Genomic DNA, 18,797 nt, shown 5'->3' on the forward strand with positions numbered 1-18,797 from the left:
GCTACAGTTTTTAAAAAATGCCCTTTTCTAGATCAGAGTGGAGCATCACTTGTGATGTGGGAGGTGATGTCCAAAGTTTTTTTTTAATTACTTAAATGCCCAGTAGCATCCAGCAAGAGCCATTTAAATCCTCATAGTTCAGGTTTTGTGCAAGCATTTAGCATAAGTTCCATAAGTGAAAGAGAATAGAAAGGGATGCAGGCAAAGGGGGGGAAGCCTAATGTTGAAATTGAAAGACTTTTTTGAAAATGACAACCAGCTGCTAAAGCCCATTTTCCAAATTGTGGGGCACTAGGGGATTCCCTGCTGTGTTATTAGCCAAAGTGAAAAATGGGAGTCACATGATTTTATAATATGGGAAAGCATGCTGAGTGTACAGCACTGCAAGCTAGGATAATTGGTAACACATATGTGTATGTGTTTATGCGCTCCTCTGCAATGTTGGGTGCACTCTACCACGCTTTGCACAGGTCTGAAATTTGTATGGGGGAGGAGTTCTCTGGCAGAACCTCCAGAGAGCTTTGTTAGTCTTGTGCCACTATATTGGAAAAAAAAAATAGGGAGGGGGTATTTTCACCAATGCCCTAGTGCAGTAGCCTAGTAATGCTAATTTCCTGATTTTACTTGCACATTTGCATGGGTTTCTCTTTGCGATTCTCTAATTTGGTCCTGCACACTGTTCATGATCTTGGCAGTTTTTTTGAGCCTGCCCTGTGCAGGCTGCATTCTTCCTCCAAAGGACTGACCTCAAGTGATTCTTAAGTTTCCAATTGCAGAAGGTCCATGTGGCTCAGTTGCCATGTTAGGTGCTCCCCCCCCCGTCAAGTTTGTTTACTAAAGCATTAAAGTTGTTTTCAAACTTCAGGCTTCCCACCCCAGTGTCTCTCTCTCTCTTTACATCTCATGACTATTTCATTCTGCACTAACAATTCCACTCCTTTTATTTTGTTCTCATGCAGCACTGTAGGTAGGGGGTTGACCTTTGAGACTGGCAAAAGGATAGGAGGAGAATCTGGGGGGGGGGGGAATCTGTATGCTTTTGAATTATCTTCTATTTGGAAGCAAAACAAGGGAGAAATCTGCACAAAAGAACTCTCAGAAAACAGCAACCAGAAAGCGAACTGAGTGCTGAAGGGAGGAAAATCAGTGCGCAGAATTACAAAGAAACCTGACAACATGCACAGTGAAAGAAAGGGAAAACACCCTGCAGAATAGGCTCTTGAGCGTGTTTCCTTAATGCTGGGTCCAGCTCTCGATGCAAACCACAAACAGAGAAGCGTGTTCCTCTGGACATATGCAGAATGCCTCTCTCTCTCCCCTCATCAGTGAGTAACCACAGCAAGATATGCCAGCAGACACGGAAGAGGGCATGACTTGCAGGCAGCTTCAAACCTTGACACCTTTCAGTTCAGAAATTATGTGCTGACTGCTATACACTATTTCCCAGACTGGCATTGCTGGGTTCCAGTTCCCAGTGCAATAATTAATGTGAGCAAGGAGATTCACAGCTGCATAATGGTGGACTCTTTGAAAACACATGAGACATGAGCCAAGGCTTTAAAAAAAAAGAGAGAGAAAAACAAAGGGGAGAAAAAAGCGCATTCCCATGCTATGACGAAATCAAATTCTGAAAGCTGCTGTTTGTGCTCAGCCATAGAAGTGTCTAGGCACACACTCTCTCGTACAAACTATTAAAATTCATGGTGTTTCTGAATGCACTCCATGCTGGTGACGCAGCTGCGTGGTTTCAAGGATGCCAGGCAAATGCTGAGGCCAACACCAGCATTCCCTCTCCTAGGCAGCACAGAAACGGCTTTTGGGCCAGTGGGCTGTGCTCACCTCTCCCCTTACAATCAAAGCCTCTTTTCAAGTCTTATTTCATTTATCGCCATTCCTCCCTAGAAGAGGAGGGGTAGGGTTACGTAGAGCTCTCTACTTTATGAAGATAACAGCGTGGCTGCTAGTGCTGGTTTTGCTTCTGCTGTTGAGGTGGGGCAGGAGTTGGAAGAAACCTGGACTACTGCCAGGTATTGACATAAAACAGCCCAGATTTGCTTCTCTTTTAACTCACTAAGAAATTCGATGAGACCTAGATTGTGGTTTAGAGACAGGCAGAGAGCACGTCCAGGCTAGAATTTGGGAACAATGAGTCTCACATAAGGAAGGAAAAGAAAGGCCTTCTTGCAAATATTATAGGAAGCCACATTCTTCTGCTTTTTTATATAGCCATTAAAATCCACAGCACTTAATAGCATGCAAAAAGGCAGCTCTCTGCCCCAAGAAGATTACAATCAAATATTTGCCAAAGAGAAATGTAGGTGGAAGCAAATACCAGGAACAGTATGCAACCTTTTAGGCTTCCTAGGGGAAGGCACTGGCAAATCACCCCGTATTGAGTCTGCCAAGAAAATGCTAGAGGGCGTCACCCCAAGGGTCAGACATGACTCGGTGCTTGCACAGGGGATACCTTTACCTTTACCTTTTTACTTTGGAAAGGGGGACTAGGGGGTTAACCAAAAGGTTTTTTTTTTCCTTCAGGAGGAATCTGAAGCGAGAGAGAGCGCTAAAGTTATAAGGGACCTTATAGACTATCCTGTTCAACCCTCTGGCCTGTGCAGCACCTCCAAGCTAGAGCAGTCCAGCCCCTGCTTGAAGACCTCCAGCAAACGAGAACCTTCCTCCCCACACAAGGTAACTGGCTCCATTGGTGACCTGCTCTTTTCACTTTCATACTGTTCAGCCACAAGCTACCCTCCTGTAGCTGATGCCCTAGTCTCAAGGATCCTCATAGGGCATTTGATCAGGGTACTCCAGGGGCCCAAATGCTTTCCTTTGCTCTAATGCTTCCTAGTATGTGTTCATCCATCTGTATTCTTCAAAGGGGAACAATTCTTTATTTGTTCCAAACTTTATACATCAGGGACCCACAAGGATTGAACCAGGATTACTTATAAATATTCAGTCTCCCTGAAGGTGGGGTTGAGTAGTATCGCAGTGCTTGAGGCAGACCTGACATATAGCCATGGTTTGTTTTCCTTAACCATGGTTAAGTGTAACATTCGAATATTTAAAGTCAAGGACTGGCTACCAACCAGATGTGGGCTTGCAAACAGAAGTTTGTGTTAATCATGGTTCAGTGATATGTCTGCAATTAAGGAGTTTTTCTGCATCTCCAGGTACTCCCATTTGGAAGGTGACAAGCAGGTTAGCTGGTGTCTCTCCATGCAGGGGTAGTCAACCTGTGGTCCTCCAGATATTCATGGACTACAATTCTTATAAGCCCCTGCCAGCGTTTGTTGGCAGGGGCTCATGGGAATTGTAGCCCATGAATATCTGGAGGACCACAGGTTGACTACCCCTGTCTCCAGGGACACACTGAGGGACAAAGCTTAGCTTGACAAATTATACTACAGTTTGGGAACTTAAGGCCACACTCTCCTTTTGAATATCTGTGACAGGGATTAACAACAGGAGAAGACTTTGGCTTCTGTGATCTGCTTGTAGGACTTGTATGGACATCTAATTGGTGAAACGGGATGCTGGACTAGACGGATCATTGGCCTAATCCAATCTGACTGCTTTTCTGTTCTCATGATTAAAGGTTAATGTACAAAGTGGTCATTGTTAGAATGGGATGCCTCTTCAGGAATGCAAACGGTGCCAGTACTATGCTAAACTAAATAAGCAACGAATCTGAAACCACATTGCACATAAAATGCAATAGAAATTATTAGTCAGTAGCTACCTTCCTGAACAAGGTATTCGTTATTTTCTCATTCAAATGCCAGCTGTAATACATTCAGCCTAAAGGATGCTTTAGGCTGATCCTGCGTTGAGCAGGGGGTTGGACTAGATGGTTTGTATGGCCCCTTCCAACTCTATGATTCTATGATTCGTAAAGTACTGATAACTGATAAATGTAGATCAATGGACAGCAGAATCAGTCCGATTAACTAACTTAGATGTATTCTACCTGGTGCCTGCAGCTCTCTTTGCCCTACAAGGAAAACACCACAAAATCTTTGGCTCCTTTCAGACCTGACATGAAGCAGACACTAAGCCTGAAAGTGCACAAAGCCACTCCCTTATCAGGATTATCTCCTGGCCTCTCTCTTCCCTTCTTCATTCTTGTACAGAGAGCAAGGAAAGAATCCAAACTCTCTGTGATGTACAGTTGCAAGCATCTTGCATAACCAAACTCTGTTTTACCCACAATCTGGGATTCTTAGCATGCTTGCAACTGTTGAAGAATGTTTGGAGGGTGCAGTTCGTGCAAAATGCTATGGTTAGATTTCTGGTCAAAGACACTTATTGGGAGCACGTGACTTTAATATTACAGCAATTACACTGGGCACAGATCCATTTCTAAGGCCAATTCAAGGTGTTGGTTCTGACCTTTGAAAGCCTTACATGGCTTGGGGCCAGGTCATTTGAAGGATGATCCTGGGAATCAAGATCGCACCCTCCTAATTGTCCCTTTAATCAAATAAGCTCATTTGGTGAATAGACAAGAGAGGGGCTTTTCAGCGGTAGCCTCATGATTATGGAACAACCTCCCCAGGGAAGTGTGCCTGGACCCTTCACTTTCGATCTTTAGGAGGCAATTAAAGTTAAGTAGAAGACCTGAGAAGTGATTTTAATTGTTTGGTTTTATCCTATGTGTTTTATCTGTATTTGTAAGCTGCCTTGAGAAGGTGGCCAATAAACATTTTAATTTTAAATACATAAAGTGTTAAGCCCTAATTTAGAACCCCACTCAGTGGGGAGAAATCCAGATAAGAAGAGTTGGTTCTTATATGCTGCTTTCATCTACCAGGAGAAATCTCAAAGCGGCTTATAATCGCTGTCCCTTTCCTCTCCCCACAACAGACACCCTGTGAGGGAGGTGAGGCTGAGAGAGCCCTGATATTACTGCTCGGTCAGAACAGCTTTACTGGTGCTGTGGCAAGGCCAAGGTCACCCAGCTGGCTGCATGTGGAGGAGTGCAGAATCAAACCTGGCTCGCTCCTAACCACTACACCAAACTGCATACTTGTGTCCATATATCACAAGTAAGGCAAATTAGAGCCCAATCCTAAACAAGTCTACTTGGAATCCTACTTAGGCTTCCCCAGTGGGGCTTACTCACAGAAAACTTGTTCTTAGGATTGTACTGTTACATTTAATCAGGATTCTTCCAGCATGGTCCATGTAAGAAAAGATGAAAGAAGCAAGGAATTATGCACATGGCTGGCAACAAGCCAGGTTCATGCACACCCAGGCTTAATGGTGGCTTGATGTGATGTCAGCCTACCAGTTAGAGAGTCAGCTCTGCAGCACACTTCCCATTCTTAAATGGTAGCGAGGGAGTTAGCTGGAGATTGCAATGAGGGCACTGAACTGAGGCTGCCATTTGTACAAAGCTGTTTTTTTTTAGCTGTTTCTTTATCTTCCAAACAGCTTGTTGTTTGTGATCGTTTAAGTTTTCTGTTTTTCATGTACAGTATAGTTTGATTTCTGGTTTTACTCAAAGCCTCTTTGGGGACATCAAACAAAGCACAGGTTAAAAAATTTTATTAAAGCATTAAAAGGTGAAATTTTTGATTGGGAAGGTGCATGCCAGAAAGCTTCCTGGCACTCAATCACTGGATCATCTTCCGTATCTGATGATTTAGCACCAGCACATGTTTAATTCATGCTGTCTCTTTCTCCTTCTTTCATGTGGAGTTTCCCCTTCCCTTCCTTCAATAAGGACCAAATGGAGCATTAGTTCCAAGAGAGTAATCTGTGGTCCAAGGGTGGAAGCACTGGTTTGTATCTCATGTCAGTCACAAAATCAATGGGTGGCATTAGGTAAACCACTCCCACTCAGCCTCAAACCCACATGTGAAGAAATTAATGGCCTACCTTACTGGGCTGTTGTAATAATTACATCTCCTATAAAACACTTTTAATACTAAAATAACAAGAAATGTTATTCTGTTATGTTTTATGTAATGTTTTATGTAACGTAATCCTGTTATGTTATTTTGTGATGCTTTTAATAAAAAGTCTAGAACAGCAAAATTAATTTTCCCTCCTAATTTTATTCTCACACCTACCTGTGAGGTAAGTCAGGTTGAGAAAGAGACTGCTTAAATGTCTCCAGTGAGCTTCATGGCTGAGTGGAAATCTGAACCTGGTCCTAGTCTGACACCCTGAGCCCTATGCCACAACAGACCAAAAATTATCCTCCTTAAATACAATGTGACTCACAAACCACGGCTAGCTTTAGCCATTAATGACAAACTATCTTCTGACTTTGGTTTAATGCCAACTATGGTTAGCATATAAAACCCTATCATGACACCAAAAAGGGAAGGATTCGGATTTAATAGAGAGTAGTAAGAGGCTGGAGGAGGAACTGCACACACTAGGATAGTACCCCATCTCTTAACCATGGTTATGTCTGCACTAGGCCTGTGTATCACAAAATCAGCAAGCAAGAACATTATATCTGCAACTTACAATTGGCTGTAATTGGGCTCCTGGTAGCATGAATTGCATTTGCTGTGCAAACATGGCTGCGGCTGTCTTTTGCTGGATCAGGTTGTTGCGTCCATTGATTTCGAGTTGTGTTTTTAAGTGCGGTGGAGGATGAAGATATTTGCAGTTCTCTCGAGTGCAGCGGCCCTGGAGCAGGGGAAGGGAACACATTTCAGTGAGTAGAATACCCCTAGTAGTAGAAGGAAATGGATTTATTAATTTAAACATTTCAATCCCATCTTTCCTTGTGGTTCAAGGCAGCTGTAGCCAGCAGGACTGTATTAAAGGGTCACTGCATCAGGAAGGTTGAGAACCACTGATCTAAGCAAAGAAGTGGAGATAAAGAATCTTGGACCAAAAATATGCAAGAATCAGATTGCGGCAGATTGGGTAGGAACACAAAATCTGCCACAAATTGATCACTACACTCCCACAACCAGCACACTTGGGAGGGCTGTCTTGTTCCCCGTCCCGGGTCTCCTGCTCAGCAGATTCCCAGGACGGGGAGGCCCCTGCTTGGCTGCTGTGTAAGTCGAAAGTCAGCTGTGACTTGATGGCATTTTACACACACACACACACACACTAAAGATACAGAGGTAGTCCGTATCCTGCAAATCAACACTATGTAAGTCTGAGCCAAGGCAGGCTGCAACAAATCTTTGACCGGTGTGGATCCTGCAGGTATTCTGGGCTTCCGTCCAGCCTAGTTGGCCCCTTGACATTAATGCCATCTTTGCAAAAACAATTTATCTCTTGAAGCTGACCTACTGTGCTTAGGGCCCACCTCAAGAGTCAGCATGGCAAAGCACCTAACTGGAGGTGCTTGGCTTAAGACCACCACCCCAACCCCGAAACAGGAGATTGTGCTAGAGACTCCTGCAACATCCCTGCGGTCACTCCGGCAATTTCTCATTTCATGCAGGAACAGACACCAAGAAGAAGTGGAGAGCAATTCTTGTATACTTCTGCTAGTCTTGCTGACCCCATCATGGCTTAAAGGAGAATGGAGTCCCGCTTCACTTCCTCCCTGAGAAAGGCATGTGTGTCTGGGCACATGAGCACATTCTGGGGGAAGTGTGCTTAGTGGAAGGGCCACCAGAGTGCATCATGCCCAAAGCTATCCAAAATCTGCAGCTGGCCCCAACTGTTCTATATAAGAGGGCATATTTACAAGAGATATAACTATATCGGCAAATCCCTGCCAGCTGAGCGCCCCCCTCCCCGACTTGATATGCAAGGCTCATGATCGAGACAATGCACATTTCTACCGAATTTAGAAATCTGGATGCTTTTGCATGCAGAGGAATGAGTGTGCTACTGGCTTCCCAGGCCACGTGATCCACGAGCCAAGATTTAACTTGGAAATGTGTTGTTTCAATTGTTGCCTTTGCAGAGCATTGAATCCACATGGACCACATGGGAGGGGGAGAGGAGGGAGAAGACTGCAGTGGGGGGTGGGGGAGAGGCTGGCTCTTGGTAGACAGGCTCCTGAATCTGCATGCTGGAGACCTGAAAAGCCCTTTGTCTCAAAACAACCTTTTTACTCGAAGGTGCTAGAAAATTTATCCTGTGAGAAAAGCCCAAAGCATTTCCACACATTTCCAAAACCAACATGTCTGTCTTCCTGCTGCCATTTCTCATTGTAACCAATGATAATAACTGGAAGAATGTTCTACTCATTAAAAGGACCCATAAACCAAGTGGCAAAGAGTGCAAGCTTTGCATGCCCGGTGTTCTCAGGCCCAATCCTCAGCACCTCCAGATAAAAGGATTCCAGGTAGCACAGCTGGGAAAGACCCTTCTGGTCTGAGACTCTGCAGAGGTGCTGCCAGGCAGTGGATGGCACTGAGCTCAGAGGTCCGAGGGTCTTATAAGGAAGACTCAGCTCAGCACGTGGAACGTACAGTGAGTACAATTCCGGGGAAATGAGATGAGCTGCCCAAATTGCATTTCTGAAAGGGCTCTTGTTACATTCTGATCATTTTTGCGGCAAGCGTCAGTTGTAAAATCTGAACAACTTGGAGGGACATCATATTCCTAAACCCAAATTATTCTACAGGGTTTCATTCTTCTGTATTTGCTTCTGAAAAGCACCGTGGTCAGCTTATCTTTTGGAGAGAAAAATACGCACGCTATCATCATGTACTTTTCCAATGTTTTTCTATGCTTTCCACATACTTAGAGGCTCCCTTGTTATAGTGATATCATTTCACATACTGCAGTAAAGAGATACCAGCTTCTGAATCACAGCGCAAACCCTGCATGTATACAAAATTTCAGACATTTAGAGAGATCACTGTATATGTGCATTTTGAGGAGAGCATATCCCAAATCCAGGTCCCTGTTGATCAGGGTACAAGATGTGCTTCATCTAATCATAGTGACTAAAGGGATCCTCCACATCCAGAGGCAGTAAACCTCTGAATGTTAGTGGTAGGAGGCTATATTAGGGGGAAGCCTTAACTTTGATACCCTGCTTATCGGCCCTCCAAGGCAACAGGCCACTGCTCTGTGAAACAGGATTCTGGACTAAGTGGACCACTGACTTCATCCACCAAGTCTCTTCTGACGTACAACTGACTTTATCTTACAGAAATATGAATATACTAGGGACCAAGCCCATTGTACTTGTAAATGCAACGGACACTAGGTGTGTTTTTGGGGCCGGGGGGGAAAGGCTCCCCCCCGGGCCCAGAAGCACACCCGCGGCCTCCTCGAAGGCTGGACTGAGGCATTGTACAATTTTGAGGTCCCACCTCCAAAACTCGAGGAATATTTCCAACCCAGGGGTAGCCAACCTCCATGTGGGGCCTGGAGAGCTCCTGGAATTACAGCTCATCTTCATAGTATAAAGATCAGCCCCCCAGACAGAAAGGGCTACTTTGGGCAGGGTTGTGTTAGAGAAGAAAAATTTAAGGCCTCCCACACAGGTTGTTGTTGAATTGAAAGACTTGAAGCCTACTGCACAGGGAGACAGGAGACAAAAGAACCTCCGCAACAGCATCCAGTGGGTGCTTCATGCCTCCTGACTGGATGGATGGAACTCTGGTCTGTCCTGGTGAGGGCCCAATCGGAAGGCGCTTTGTGCCTTCCGATTGGCCCCTCACCCGACTGGCTGGAATTCTTGTCAGTCCAGGGTCAATGGGCCAATTGTTGGCCCCTGTTTCTATCCTGGACCCCCCCCCCCTTAGCCTTACTCTTTTATTTATACTGCTCCCTGAGCGGTTTACAAATAATTGATATTTTAATTTAATTTGAGCAATGTAATTCTTATGCTTTAAAGGCTTTTGAAGGATTAAGGAGGGATTGTATATCAATGTGAGTAAAGCAATAAATAAAATTAACGTGTTCTTGCCAATACCAAATAGCCAAAATAAGTGTTTAGATGGAGTAATCTGGCTTTGGGGAAGGGTGCATGAATGAATGAGCAGAAACACTGCAAAGATGATGAGGGCTGGCAGAATCCATCTTCTGTGCATTGTGTCTGATTCAGTCTGCACTTCCAGACTATTAAATATGTTCACAGAAATGGAGAATCAGTAAACACAGTTGTCATCTCCACCCCACCCCAACCACGCATGCAGCACTTGCACTGCAAATCTCATAATCCAATTCCACAACTTTCCCTGCCTGATTGAATCTCCCCCTCAAGGTCTCCGACCTTCCTCTCGATGCGTGTGCTGAATGCTGCTGCAGCTGAGGAGACAGCATGCTGCACACAGACAGAGCAGAGACCGTTCCAGGCCCGAGAGAGTAAATGTCAAAGCACCACATTCACGAATACAAATTGTAGTTGCTGCTGCAATGGGGAAGCAAGCTGCTCATTATTCAGGACTTCAGACCAACTCTAGGCCTGCTTTCAGCAGGGTTTTTGGTGAAGAGAGCCAGGACAACTCACGGAACCCAGGATCTTTTGAACAATCTTTCAAAGTGTGACAGATTCACATGATGTCTTTATATCAGATACATGCAGTTGAAAGCACCGTTTATACTGCATGCATTTGTTTATTTCAAATGCAATGTAGACCTCTTTTTCTGTAGCCGAAATCAAGATATACTGGGCCTGTTTGGTGTAGTGGTTAGGGGTGCGATCTTCTAATCCAGTTTGGTGTAGTGGTTAGGGGTGCGGACTTCTAATCTGGCATGCCGAGTTCGATTCGGTACTCCCCCACATGCAGCCAGCTGGGTGACCTTGGGCTTGCCACAGCACTGATAAAACTGTTCTGACCGAGCAGTGATATCAGGGCTCTCTCAGCCTCACCCACCTCATAGGGTGTCTGTTGTGGGGAGAGGAAAGGGAAGGCAACTGTAAGCCGCTTTGAGCCTCCTTCGGGTAGAGAAAAGTGGCATATAAGAACCAACTCTTCTTCTTCTTCTGTGCGGGCCGGATTTGGAGCATCAAACCAAGCATAAGACAATGGCATTGAAAGGGAGAATTTCAGTAGGGTCAGCTTCTTTACATGCTACACATCAATTGAGAGGGAAGCTTGGGAAGCCAAGTTTTCTTCTATTCTGTAAAAGGAATGGGCTCATCTTGAACTCCAGGCCCAACCTTGGTGAATACTTCCTATTTTATTTGCCATTTGCTGAAGCATGCTTGCATTTGAAGTGCAAAATGGGATACTATGGAGGATGTGGCCTGATATACAAGAGACTTCAGCCCTGTAACAGCTGGAGAAAATTATTGTGTGAAAGGCTGCCATTCTGCTGTACCCAGTCCACATCTCTGGCTACCTCAGTGGTTTAATGCCCCAGTGGTTGTAAATAATTCCATCACACAATTCCAGTGCTTAAATACCCATTCAATAATACTTGTAGTCATGTGCCCTCCCTTGCCTATACTGGAACCAAAGTTTCAGAAGATCCCAATCAGGTTTCAGAATAGAGGGGAACAAACTGCAGAAAGGACCGTCCTTAACTTGCAAGAAAGCTTCTTTCTACTCTTTCAACGGCTAGGACTGAGACTCTGACCAAGTATTTCCAGGGTGGCTGATCTTACTTTGGGGGGAGTAGGAGGTGGAAACTCTCTGATTCATAGCTCCAGTTTGGTAGAAAGTCTTAGGTGACTTAGTCACTCTCTTGTCAACCTCAGAGCCTCATTTGTAATGTGGCCTGACTTGTCAGGTGGTCAGAAAGGTTAGTGGGTCTCAGCACTCAAGAGAAATGCTGTATGAACTCTTAGCTACGATTAACTATTTAGATACTGTGGAAGCCATGCACTGAGCATCAGGATATATGAAGATAAAACCTACTGCAGATCCACTGGAAATCTTCCCTCTTCCTAGGCACCAGCTGCCATCAGCAAGGGCAGGCAGCCAGGCATTCTTCTATCATGACTGGGCCCAACTTCAGCTGAAAGTGGTCCCCCCACCCACCCAGTTGCCAACTGCTGCAATATCAGGGCAATATTGTTATTTATCTAAACTACACTGGGAGCCATGTGAAACGTGTGTGCAAGCAGGAAACCAATAACAATTTGAGACTTCTTTATCCATTCAAAGTAACAGAAGCCGTTGATTACAGGAACTACATTTCTAGACAGGGTAGGAGCGTGACAAAAGTTCTAATCTAGTCTGTCTAATTAGGATGGAGGGAGATGGAGGAATCAGGCCCACTCTCATGGTGCCAACATGAAGAAGAAGGGTCAGTGAGTGAGCGAGGAGTAGTAAAAGAAAGAAGAAGGAAGTCTAGGCCCTAAGTCTACACAGCAAAGGAATAGCCATAAAGTAGAGACAGAGAGGATGCTAGAGTACTGACCTATCACTAAAACTCTCTTGTAGCCTGTTCTGAAGTTAAGAGACATTGCAATTTCCTCCACTTCAGACAAGAGCCAGCAGCCAGGTATCATTCTGCTGTGTCCAAAATGAGCTCTAGTTGAGATTTCCCCTCATCCCAGCTATTATCACCACAGCTAGAGGGAAAGAGGAAGCAGCCAAGTGTATTCATCATACCTGGATCCAGCTCCAGAGAAATGCTCACTCCATCCCAGCTATCATCTGCCATCAGAAATGTCAGAGGAAGCAGCAGCTAAGCATCTTCCCAGAAGACTGGAATCCAGCTTCAACTTGCAGCTCACCCTCAGCCACCAGCTAGCAGGAGGAAGGCCAGGGACTGGAGAGGCAGCAGACAGGGGTCCTTCCATTGCTATAGGCCTGGAACCAGCTCTAGATTAAAGCTTCCGGATACCAACCGCCACTAGCAAGACTGGGGGCGGGGTAGTCAAGCAGTTAACACTACCATTGTGCCTGGACTATTTTCCAGGGGTAGTCAATGCTGGCAGGGGCTCATGGGAATTGTAGTCCATGGACATCTGGAGGGCCGCAGTTTGACTACCCCTGTGCTATATTCTGTTTATTTATTTAGGTAACTGGTTAGCTGGGCTGTCTTTAAAATACAACTGAAGTGGCATGTATCAAAATTTATTAGATCAAGAAAACATGATAAAACAAACATTACCAAACATTATAAAACCATTAAAACAATGGGTATGGGTAGGTGTTGGTAGAAAAGCACCGTGAAAATGTGATGCATGTATGTAAACGTACATTTTATACTTATTTATAACCCTGATCTCCTCTGGGAGCTCATTCCACCAGGTAGGGGCCAGGATGGAAAAAGCTCTGGCCCTGGTTGAATCAAAGCGAGCTCCCCTGGGGCCAGGGATCACCAGGAAGTTGGAAGTGCTAGAGCACAAGGCTCTTTGGGGAGTAGAGAGGCGATCCCTCAGGTACACTGGGCCCAGACCGTGTATTGCCTTAAAGGTGATAATCAGAAGTCTGATTCGGATTCAACCAGAAGCCAGCGCAGCTGCTGGAGGATGGACTGAATGTGGGACCTCCAAGGTGTTGCTGTGTTCTGGACTAGTCGCAGTTTCCAGATCAAAGTCAAGGGCAGGCCTGTGTAGAGCAAATTGCAGAAGTCCAGCTTAGTGGTGACCGTCGCATAGATCACTGTGGCTAGGCGTTCTGGAGCCAAGTAGGGCGCTAGTAGCTTGACTTGGTGAAGGTGGTAAAATGCCAGACGTGCTACCATCATGATCTGAGCCTCCATTGAGAGGGAAGCATCAAGAATCACACCGAGGTTCCTGCTAGCTAAGGATTCTGGGGGAGAGTCAAGGCAGCCATCCATCAAGGGGAACAGCTGGGTGTCATCCGCATATTGGTGGCAACCCAGCCCAAACCGCCGCACCAGTTGAGCAAGATGGCGCGTAAAGATATTGAAAAGAATTTGGGAGAGAACTGCCCCTTGAGGGACTCCACATGCCAGTTGATGACGGCTTGATGTGCTCTCTCCTACTGCTACCCTCTGTCCACGATCCCAGAGGAAGGAGATCAGCCACTGGAGGGCAGTTCCTCTGATTCCAGCATCGGCGAGGCAGTGAGCTAGAAGCTCATGATCAACCGTGTCGAACACTGCTGAAAGGTCCAATAATACAAGCAGTGCTGACCCGCCCCGGTCCAACTGGCGATGGAGGTTGTCCATCAGGGTGACTAGCGCTGTCTCTACACCATGGCCAGGCCGGAAACCTGATTGGGATGGTCTAGGATCGAAGCTTCTTCCAAGTATGCTGACAGTTGGTCCGCAACAGCCTTTCCAAGCAACTTTCCCAAAAACGCTAAGTGCGAGACCAAAAGGTAAGTTGCATTCTGGAAGAAAACTTTGAACAAAAAGCGTTGCACAAAGGAGGAGATACTCCTTAGGAATGACTGTGCACATTTTATGTCAAAGCTAGAAAGAGAGACGGGGAAGGGAGAGAGAAAGGGGAGGGAGGAACCCAACCCAAGGCAAATTAGTGTTTGTTTGCTCAGCTCAGAAATCAACAGCCTAATGAACATAAACAGTTTGTGGATTTAAAAATATCAGCCCATCTGAGCTGACAACTCGGTTTCAATCTGGAAAAAACAATCTATGCCAGCAAACGCAACACATACTTGGCTGGCTTGTCTGGAAGAAAAAAAAATCACAGAACTGGTGAGTGGAAGGTGACACAGTCCTAACACTTCCCGTTTTTCTTTATATGGTGCTTGCAAACAGCCATTTGCCTACCATAAGTACAAACCCACTCCGGGCAGGCAGAGGCATTTTATAAACGTCAGTTCTCCCCTCTAGGCCGCAAATGACTGACCTAGGCAAATTTGATGATGTGTGTTAGTCAACATTCTAGTAGCCAACAACTATTATGTACTTATTTGCAAAGCTGAGACAGCACCATCAATGTACAAACTAAGCAAAACAGACAGGGCACTTAGGGTTGCCAACTGACTGGAAGAGAAAAAAAATGTTCTGTCTTTTGAATGGAATGTTATATAACAGGTGATGCTGTTTACTTCCATGCCAGGAAAAGCTTCTGCTGCCTGTTCCTACACATTGCGCCTCTGTTAAAGGAACTTAACAGTTATTTTTTTCCAGGCTGTTACAGGTTCCCTTTAAACAAAGTCAAAAAGGCCAAGGCCATGGAGAAGCCAAATAGCCAGGGAAACACAAGACAGACTGGCTTTCTGCTTGTAAGGGGGGATTGCTATGCATAAGTCAGTATGCAGATTTTCATGACATGGTTTCCTGTTTGATCACCTACTAACAGGAGCAGACTGACCAGATGACTTACAAGGAGAGTTCCTGGCAGGCCACTGCCCTAGTAGGCACCTGGTGGCCAAGCCCCAGCCTTTCGGGGGCCACTTTGCTCAGACCCTTCACTGGCAATCAGTAGCAGCTCACTAATTCTCTCCTCCTGCACTGCGGCCGTTTTCTGGGAGGAAACAAAGAGTGAGCCGTTGCCCCCTTGGTGGCCCCTGAGGTGCTCGCTTCGTAGCACCTCTGGCCTGCTCAGCAGGACAATCCAGGGCCTTTTTCCTTCCTTCACTATTGCCTGCTAACTGCTGCGGATCCAGCTCTCCATGACCTGGCAGGGACAGAGGCAGATTTAAAACGTGGCAACCAACTTACCCATCAACTGTCTGTGCTTCCCCAGGACTAACCTGATTTCTTTGTTTCTTTGGTGTAGAGTATTCTGTCAAGACCACTAATAATACGGGGTGGTTTGCCAGTGCCTTCCCCAGTCATTACTGTTTACCCCCCAGCAAGATGCTGGGATCGAACTCCCAGCCTCATGGGCAGAGCTTTCAGACTGCATGTCTGCTGCCTTACCACTCTGCGCCACAAGAGGCTCCTTTCCTTTATGATTAGCAAAGATCTATTAGACTGATGTAACTTATTGTTGGTTCTGTAAAGAAGATAAAGCGGGTTTCTTTCATATGTGGTCGGTTTGCATACGTGCCTCCACCTTTTGGAAACAGGTGGCAAAAAAGTATGTTGATTGGGCTACAAAGATAAATTCCTTGAAGAACACAGGTATTATTACTGAATTACCTTCCTAGTGTCCCAAAGGATCAGTTAATGATAGCATTACATAGAATAACAGCCGCTAGACTGGCATATGTCAGGTATTGGAAACAGAATAAGCCCCGTAAGATTCAGAAGTGGTTGTTGAAAATAAAAGAGATTTATATTCTAGTGAAATTAACCACTTGTCAAAATAATAAAGTTGTTCACAGTGTTGATTTTTTTTGTGGTCAAGTGCAACAGAAAGAATGTATTCAGTAACTGATTAATTTGTGATGGTGGGTCTGTCTTATACATGATGATAAAATGTAGGGAATGGATAATTCCACAGAGTTTTTTATATTTTACATGAACTCTTTGGGGGCCAGCAAAACCCCAGGCTACTGTGAACAGAAAGTACTAGCTGAATAAGGCTATACCTCCCTCAGTGTTCTACACTGTACAATGAAACAAATGCAATATGGATCTATGTGTGTCCTGAGCTTACTATGCAGGTCTTTTGCCCACAAAATGGAGAAGGAGCTATGAGAAGTGGTGGTTGTCACCTGTGTTTAATTTTTTTTTCTGGCACAAATTCAGTGAATGGCCTTGAGCTAGGCATTCAATGTCCCACAACTATAAATTGGGACAGATGTCTTATAAGAGACACAGACTCTTAATTTCTTTTATTTTCTGTCTCTTGGGCCATAAGCTCTATTCCTGGCCCGAACCAGATATTCATGCACGGAAATGTCCCAGTTTTCATTTCTGAAAGAAAACTGAAAGGAATGAACATGTAGAAATGGTATGAGCTACAAGAATGCTATTGCAAGAAGCTTCCTTCCCATGTCTTTTGCCCTCCTCGGTCCAGCCTGAAACTCAAACTCTTGCTATTTCACAATATTTTGGTTGGTCCTAATAAAAAGGCATGATGTGGCTTCTGGCTTTGAAATTTTTTAATAGGCAATATTGGCTATCCATGACCTTTGGCTACTAGGTCTTTCTTTCTGCTGGGTAAGTTAAGCCAAAATGGGAAGAGAGAGTTTTTGAAGATTAGAACAGAGAGAAAAAGGCAGGACAACCACGTTCCAAGGTGCTCCCTTTTAGTAAAAAGATCCCCTTTGTAAATAAAAAGAACTGTTTTTATATCATGCTTTTCACTACCCGAAGGAGTCCCAAAGTGGCTTACAATCACCTTCCAGCTTGGAGTAGTAGTTAGGAGTGCAGACTTCTAATCTGGGTTTGATTCCACACTCCCCCACATGTAGCCAGCTGGGTGACTGATAAAGCTGTTCTGACCGAGCAGGAATATTAGGGCTCTCTCAGCCTCACCTACCTCACAGGGTGTCTGTTGTGGGGAGAGGAAAGAGAAGGCAAATGTAAGTCACTTTGAGGTCAAGAAGCACTTTTCTGACCCTGAATGGTTTTTTGATTTGGCTTTCTAAACAGATATCACACAGCATCTGAATACATTGAATCTAAGGTTGCAGGGAAAAGGAAAGTTTGTGTATGACGTGTATACTTAATTGAAAGATTTTGAACAAAAACTAAGCATTTTTGTGAAGCAAGTTAGTGAAGGTAACTTTTCAAACTTCCAATGCTGCAATGGACTAACATTTGAGAAGGATGGGAATCAACAATTCAATGTTGGAAGACACATCAAAGCACTGAACCTATTGCAGGTGAAATTTCAGAACAGATTCACTGATTTCCATAAGCTTGGAAAGGAAATAAGAATGTTTCAGAATCCATTTGAAGTAGCACCAGAAGATGCAAGTAATTTTTTTTCAGATGGAACAAATTGTTTTGCAAGCCAGTGATCATCTCAGAGACATTTACAAAGAAAATAATCTATTATATTTCTGTTCTGGTCTACCTGATATATTTATTAGCCTAAAGAAATTTGCTGCAAGCATGTTCACAATCTTTGGCATCACATACATCTGTGAACAAACCTTATCCAAGATGAAAATTGTGAAATTGAAGTGTAGGTCAAGGCTTACAAATGAACATTTACATAACATTGTAAGAGTGTCTGTCACAAACCTTGAGATGGACATCAATGTCTTAGCTAACAGCCACAAAAATAATGTGTAGCTATATAAAAGGATTGCAAGTAAAATATTGTTCCAAAATGGATTGCATTAAAGTTAACATTTCTTCATTTACCTTTTAATGTTTACTTTTGATCTAAATAAGCAGGTTAATAATTTTGTTACATTTTGGTTTGAGATGTGGCCCTCTTTAAACACTGGGAATGCTAGTGCGGCCTCCATGTGCCAAAAGGTTGGGGACCCTTGCACTACACCATGTACATTGAGAAAGCTATCACACTGCAATAAAAGATGCAGCTCAGTTTACTGTTTGCTGAGCTAGGGTTCTGCTTACCTAGATAGAAACTTTCAAACAGAATCACCAGTTTCTAGCTCTCGTGGTTACAATACAAAATATGCATATATATACATTTCCTGCAATACTGCAAAAGACATGCAGTCATTGGCCATGTGGTGTCTCAAAATTACCTGCTGTTTCTGTTGCTTTGACCCCATGAATTCATACATAACTAAATCCCATCAAACCAATCTGGATTAAAAGAGCAATTGCTAACATTCTCAAAACCTTTCCAAACCATTTATCTTAACAAAGGCTGCAATAACATTCTCCCCACATGCCTGTTTTTGCTCCAGAAGAAATCAATTTCATTAACCGTTCTATATACCGAGGGCTCGCTAACTCTGGCCGCCAACTGCTCCTCCCCACAGAAGCTTTTGTTTGGGCAGGAGATGCACATGGAGTGCGCCCAGTGCCTTCACAACATGCTTGCACTGACCTCAAGACCTAGAAATATGCCACGGTCAAGGCTGCACTGCCATTCAAAGCTCTCAAATCTAATAAAGGTGTTTCATTTTCTCCATGTGATGCCAAGGCGGCGGATTAATGGTAAATGCAATCATGACTTCAGAAGCTGGAAGGTT

The 18,797-nt window shown here is 44.5% G+C and overlaps 1 protein-coding gene across 7 annotated transcripts in view; it reads right to left on the reverse strand.

The window, feature by feature from the left end:
- Positions 1 to 18,797, reverse strand: part of MBNL3 (muscleblind like splicing regulator 3) — a 110,885-nt gene that overhangs the window by 36,131 nt on the left and 55,957 nt on the right. For all 7 annotated transcript variants that reach the window (XR_013226427.1, XR_013226428.1, XM_077309424.1 and 4 more), the window contains one exon: positions 6,487 to 6,651. Coding sequence is in view for 5 of the 7 variants with exons in the window: in XM_077309420.1 (XP_077165535.1) it covers positions 6,487 to 6,651 (165 nt within the window). In the remaining 2 variants the exon portion in view is untranslated. The remainder of the gene's footprint in view (positions 1 to 6,486; positions 6,652 to 18,797) is intronic.

Source organism: Paroedura picta, chromosome 13 (assembly GCF_049243985.1).
Source record: "Paroedura picta isolate Pp20150507F chromosome 13, Ppicta_v3.0, whole genome shotgun sequence".
In the NCBI taxonomy this organism is placed as follows: domain Eukaryota; kingdom Metazoa; phylum Chordata; class Lepidosauria; order Squamata; family Gekkonidae; genus Paroedura; species Paroedura picta.